The sequence below is a fragment of the Salvelinus sp. IW2-2015 genome, linkage group LG33 (assembly GCF_002910315.2).
Source record: "Salvelinus sp. IW2-2015 linkage group LG33, ASM291031v2, whole genome shotgun sequence".
NCBI lineage: Eukaryota > Metazoa > Chordata > Actinopteri > Salmoniformes > Salmonidae > Salvelinus > Salvelinus sp. IW2-2015.
Window position 1 is genome coordinate 16,559,506 of NC_036872.1, and position 6,792 is coordinate 16,566,297.

A 6,792-nucleotide genomic window follows, 5' to 3' on the forward strand; every position below is an offset into this window, starting at 1 on the left:
GCCCGGACAAGGAGAGGCAACGACTTCGGCAGAAGTCGTGACAATTGCTTTACCTCCTCACGCCATTTGCACACACTGTATATAGACTTTTTTTCTATTGTGTTATTGACTGTACACTTGTTTATTCCATGTGTAACTCTGTGTTGTTGTTTGTGTCGCACTGTTTTGCTTTATCTTGGCCAGGTCGCAGTTGTAAATGAGAACTTGTTCTCAACTAGCCTACCTGGTTAAATAAAGGTGAAATAAAAAAATGTAAAATGTTTAAAAAATCTGTGTTGCTTCCTCCTCTTGAACACCCCCCCCCCCCCCCTCCTACTCCCTATGCACCAAGTCTCTTTTTCCATCCTTGGAACTGGAGTCCAGTCGTATTGCTCATCACATATTAGTCAGGTGGTGGCAGTGGACAATGGAACATTTACATATTCCATTGCTGTAGGACAGCTGACCCTTTGTGATAGCTTTTGGGAATCACCTGTTCATCTTTGTGGTACACTTGAGGTCATAGTCAGACACAAGAATGGGAGTAATTTTCCACACATGAGATGTCTATCTCTTGGATTGTGAAAGAGGAAGAAAGGCTGTATATCCATTGTGTATATGCTACCCAGCAGGATTCTATCCTTTAAGTATCTTCTAATTTAAATGTCTTCTCATGTTTTATTCTGATGGCCAGACATTGACACGGTTATTGTCATTGCCATGGGGGTTGAGATTATTTACTGTATACACGAGGCCTTTTGATAATAACACATTTCATTTGATAATAACACATTTCATCATTCCTCCATGCTGCTTGCTTGATGATACGATGTTAATGCATCCTTAGTTATAATTGCTAGTACACAAGTAGAAAGAGATATACTGTACATCTGCATGTTTTTCAGTCACCGCATCGTGAACCTCTCACATCATTCATTCTCCTCTGTTTTGCAATAGTCTACTCTAAAAAATTGATTTTAGTGCTTACACAAGCACCTCAAGAGCCAAAACAAACATTAATGAATACTGTAATGATAGCCAAGGCTAAGTTTTGTTTTGAACAATTTCAAATATATAGGCGCATCTACTCTCTTATATTTCAATTTATTTTGTGTATGCACCAAAGTGGAAACCATTGAACCTGATATTATAGAAAGCAAAGATTATATTACGTTTTAATATTGTTTTACTTTTTTACTTAAAGTGGATCCTAAAGTAGAGTATTTTCCTGCAGCCAGCAGTTTTCAGAACAGGAGTTAACATGGTTGCAAAGACAAGTCCTTTATTTCTCCTAGGGTTATTAAATAGCTGCATTCACATTTGGGAAATCAGCTCAGTGAAGGATTTAATCTTTTGATTGTTGTGTTCTCTTTCAGACGGCAAAAAGACTGCAATCAATGTTCCAGCCATCACTAAGAGTACCGGTGTGATTAAAACCCCAGCAAACTCAAACATACAATAAAGACATCAGATAATATATTGAAGCCAAAGGGAAACATACTAATACATTTGGATCCCAGTCTAAAAAAATTAGTTTGGACTTCTAGCATGGAGGTGTCCCATGTGAACAATAGCAGTCATCACGCCTGGTGGAAAGAGATGCCATGGGGCGACACAGACGAGTGCACCTCCTCCTGGAGTGGCACCACCTTCCTGATAGTTGCCTACAGCGCACTGGTCGCGGTTGGCCTTATCGGTAACACCTGCCTGGTGTTTGTCATCACACGGCAGAAGGAGATGCGGAATGTCACCAACATCTTCATCGCCAACCTGTCCATCTCTGACATCCTCATGTGCATTGTGTGCCTGCCTGTCACCATCATCTACACCCTGATGGACCGCTGGATCCTGGGGGAGGCACTCTGTAAGGTCACACCCTTTGTCCAGTGCATCTCTGTCACGGTTTCCATCTTCACCCTTGTCCTCATAGCCATAGAGCGCCACCAACTCATCATCCACCCCACTGGATGGAAGCCTATGGTGCGCCACTCCTACCTGGCTGTAGCCATCACCTGGTTAGTGGCCTGCTTCATCTCTCTTCCTTTCCTCTTCTTCAACGTCCTCGACAACAGTCCTTTCCAGAACATGAGCCTCCCCTTCAATCTCTACACTGACCACTTCATCTGTATGGAGCGATGGCCCTCAGAGCACAACCGACTGGCCTACACCACCTCCCTGCTGCTCTTCCAGTACTGCCTTCCCCTCATCCTCATCCTGGTCTGCTACCTGCGCATCTTCCTGCGTCTCCGACAGAGAAAATACATGGTGGAGCGAGCCAGGGACAACTGTCAGAAGAAAGCCAAGGGGTCAAAGAGGATCAATGCCATGTTGGCCTCCATTGTGGTAGTGTTTGCCCTCTGCTGGCTCCCGCTCAACATCTTCAATACCTTGTTCGACTGGAACCACCAGGCCATCCCATCCTGTCAGCATGACATAATCTTCTCTGCCTGCCACCTCACAGCCATGGCATCCACCTGTGTCAACCCCATAATCTACGGCTTTCTCAACAGTAACTTCCAGAAAGAGCTCAAATCTACCCTATACCACTGCCGCTGCTGGGGGTCACCAGAGAGTTATGAGAGCTTCCCTCTTTCTATTGTCAGCACAGAGGTCACTAAGGGGTCAACCTTGAGCAAAGGATCAATGAGCATGAATGTACAGTCCTGACCCATTCAGAAAAGGAGAGAGAAAGTATAGAACTTCAACCCCCATTGTCTTAACCATCCATTGAAGGTTGACTTGTTGAGCTTTATGCTGGAGCAAGGGTTGACATGGCTGGAGTTGTTCAAATTAGTCACAGGGGATTGTTTTGTGTCTTAACAATCAATGGTTGGTCTCTTCTGTGGGCATGGAGAGAAATGGAAAAGTAAGAGAACACTGTGACCTAAGATAGATTTTACAGTGTCCTCAATTAGATACAGTGGATTCAGAAAGTATTAACAAAACATGGCCAGTGACAAAAAAATCTAATCCATTTTCAATTCAGGCTGTAACACAACAAAACATGGAAAAAGTCAAGGAGTGTGGTGTTACAGCCTGAATTTAAAATTGATTAAATGTCGATTTTTTGGTCACTGGCCTACTCCATAATATGAAAGTAGAATGATGTTTTTTCAAAATTTTTACAAATTAATTAAAAATGAAAAGCTGAAATGTCTTGAGTCAATAAGTATTCAATCCCTTTGTTATGGCAATCCTAAATAGGAGTGAAAAAAGTAAACAATCGCTTAACAAGTCATATAAAGTGTTTAACATGTTTTTTAATGACTTCAAACCTACAGGCGTCCTTCCGAACTAATTTGCCAGAGAGGAAGGAAACCGATCAGGGATTTCACCATGAGTCCAATTATGACTTTAAAACAGTTAGAGTTCAATGGCTGTGATAGGAGAAAACTGAGGATGGATCAACAACATTATAGTTACTCCACAATTCTGACCTAATTGACAGAGTGAAAAGAAGGAAGCCTGTACAGAATACAAATATTCCAAAACATGCATCCTGTTTGTAACAAGGCACTAAAGTAATACTGCAAAAATTGTGGCTAAGCAATTCACTTTTTGTCCTGAATACAAAGTGTTGTATTGGTTTGGATTTGACCCAAACATATTACTGAGTACCACTCTCCATATTTGTAAGCATAGTGGTGGCTGCATCATGTTATCGGTATGCTTGTAATCGTTAAGGACTGGGGAGTATTTCAGGATAAAAATAAACTGAATGGAGCTAAGCACAGGCAAAATCATGGAGGAAAACCTGGTTCAGTCTGCTTTCCACCAGACACTGGGAGACTAACTCACCATTCAGCAGGACAATAACCTAAAACACAAGGCCAAATCTACACTGGAGTTGCCTACCAAGATGACAGTAAATGTTCCAGAGTGGCCGAGTTACAGTTTTGACCTAAATCTGCTTGAAAATCTATGGCAAGACCTGCAAATGGTTGTCTAGCAATGATCATCAACCAATTTGATAGAGCTTGAAGAATTTTGAAAAGAATAACGGGCAAATGTTGCACAATCCAGGTGTGGAAAGCTCTTAGAGACTTACCCAGAAAGACACTGTATTCTGTATTTCATTTTCAATAAAATCACTTTGTCATTATGGGGTATTGTGTTTAGATGGGTGCGATTTTTCAAATGTTATTCCATTTTGAATTCAGGCTGTAACACAACAAAATGTGGAGTAAGTCAAGGGGTATGAATACTTTCTGATGGCACTGTATGTGTTTATACAATTTAGAGCACGTGTCAAACTCATTCTGTGGAGGGCTGAGTGTCTGCAGGTTTTCGCTCCTCCCTTGTACTTGATTGATTAATTAAGCTCATTAATTAGTAAGGAACTCCAGTCACCTGGTTGTCTAGGGCTTAATTTAATGGGAAAAAAGAAAAAACAGCAGACACTAGGCCCTCCATTGAATGAGTTTGACACCCCTGCCTTAGAGGAAGTCGATGAGTTTATGACGGTGCAAAGGTCTTCTCCAGTGCAAGCACTGTGGAGTAAAAGATGTGGATTTACACCAACATAATATTTCAATGTATTATTTAGGTCTCTATAGAGTATGTAAATTTGGGAGGGGGTCGTGTGGGATGGTTTTTGGCATAAAAAAAATAAGAGTACAGAAAGACAGTTTTGTATTTGTTGTCTAAAGTTTGATAAGCGAGAGGAAAATCTAATGAATTGAAGGTGATTTGTTGATGTAAAAATCTAAATTTACAGCCATTTTGGCAAATAAAATGTGCCCTGCAAAAAACGTTTGAATACCACAGCTATAGTGTAACCAGATGTGTTGTGGTATTTAAACTTGCATTGCAGCACATTATAATTTAAGGAATTCTAGGGGTCTACTCACAAAGCCATCCCACTGTGTACAGACATCAGTTCAATGTCTAGTTTTAACTTACATTTTCTTGAGTTGTCAACTAACGTGAATTCAATGTGAAATCAACAAAAACATTCACCATGTCATTGGATTTAGGTAAAAAATTGGTTGAATAATTTACTAAATGCTCTTATGTTGATGACTTTTTAAAATTCCAAGCAAATTTTCCACGTTGATTCAATGTCATCACCGATTTTTGGGGGTTGAAATTATGTGGAAACACTGTTGATTCCATCAGTTTGTGCCCAGTAGGATGTTTGAATAATGTGTCATTTTGAGATTGTGCTTTTTCTCACTGTTTTTACAGAATTTGCTTTTATTATCCAGCTCACACTATCCTTCCAGCCCTCCTTGTGTAATTCCCTCCCTTATTCCGAGACTCATGGAATATGCATGTTAAGGGATGCCAAGTGCCAACCACTTCCAATGGTTAATTTCTGATATTGATGAGGGTTTAATGGGATCGTTTTCCAAAATAATATGTTAATGATCTCCTTCATAGATATGAATAATGTGATCTTTACACTGGCAAATGATTTGGCTAAGATCACATCATGTCAAGAAAGTCCTCAGAATTGGTTGGTAAACATACCCATATAACAGAACATAGTTATAGAATTTCAACAAGGAAAGACTTTGACAAGGACTGACATTGAGAACTACTGATTTAAAGCAGAGTGCCTGTAAACAGACATTCTACCCACCAAGGTTTACTGCTAAATATATTACTGTCTAAGCAGCTGACTTTGATAATAAAATGTGCTATCCAACAACCATATATCAAGCACCATATAACAAAAGAAAGAGAGCAGTAAATTAATACACTGTACTTTATAAATGCAGCACATGGAACAATATCCTACTGTATATCCTTGCTCTCTCACTGAGGTCCACTGAGTCTTTGTATGCACAGTAATATACCTAGTGCCATGTTTAGATGCATTGTCTGCATTGAACTTGATATGTCTCTTGCATTGCCATGTGGGACAATTGGTTTATAATATTAATTTGGAATCAATCATTCAACATTTCCATCCGTTCTCCCTCTAATCTACTCTCGTAAACAGATTTTCATCCATTACCCTTTGGCAGTTGCAAGAATGATTATTCAAAATGATCAAACTGGAACTCATTCATAAATGTGTGCAATATTTAGTTTTTACTAGTTTTGCAGGGTAAAATGAAGTCCAGTTTGCCATATACAGTAAGTAGTGCAAATATCAGGCCATATTTTGTCTAAACATTTGTAAGATAGCTGCGTTTCTTTTTTCCTATTATGAAAAAATGTCAATTTAAATATATGGCTCATAGCCTCTGCATAATGTTATCCAATGTGCAAAGAACGTTCTCTGTTTACTGCGTAGTTAGCAATGAGCTTTTAGAAGCCAGATGAAGTGTTCTACATTCTCTGTATTCCTTTCTACAGCGATAATCTTTTACAATGAAAAGTTACAATACCAATAGATGTTACAGTAGCTATACAAAAGTTCAATAAAAATGTAATAAAAAAATGTATATTGTATTGCATTTCATTAGTTTTCCATTCTCCAGGTGCTCTTAGATATAACAAAGTAATGTAAAATGTTTATCAGCACTCTCATTTTTCCAAGGTATTTCATCATGATTTAGAGTGTGAATCATTTACAAAATACAGTTCCTTTACCAAATACAGGTTTTACAGCAGTTTAGTCAATTATATCCACATCCCAGAGAGAAAGTGGTTGTGCTTAAACGTCCCACATAAAAAAATACTTAAGTTTACTACAGTATTTACTATGGAATTCTATACTCCACATTGAGGGATACTACAATCATGTAGTGCTTACTATAGACTGTTTGTAGTATACAGTAGATTACTATAAACTTTATTATGTGTAGTACTTACTATAGAATTGTGTAGTATACTGGAGAATTCTATACTACACCCTGTAGT

The 6,792-nt window shown here is 39.0% G+C and overlaps 1 protein-coding gene across 1 annotated transcript; it reads left to right on the forward strand.

Moving 5' to 3' along the window:
• The first annotated feature begins 1,359 nt into the window (after positions 1 to 1,359).
• LOC111958044 (neuropeptide Y receptor type 1) lies at positions 1,360 to 6,343 on the forward strand. Its single transcript, XM_023979223.2, has one exon. It carries the CDS (start codon positions 1,528 to 1,530, stop codon positions 2,644 to 2,646), a length of 1,119 nt encoding a protein of 372 aa, XP_023834991.1. The 5' UTR covers positions 1,360 to 1,527; the 3' UTR covers positions 2,647 to 6,343.
• Positions 6,344 to 6,792: the final 449 nt, after the last annotated feature.

What these genes read in the sequence shown, in the direction of transcription:
- LOC111958044 (XM_023979223.2), top strand. Translation starts at nt 1,528, where the DNA reads ATGGAGGTGTCCCATGTGAACAATAGCAGTCATCACGCCTGGTGGAAA.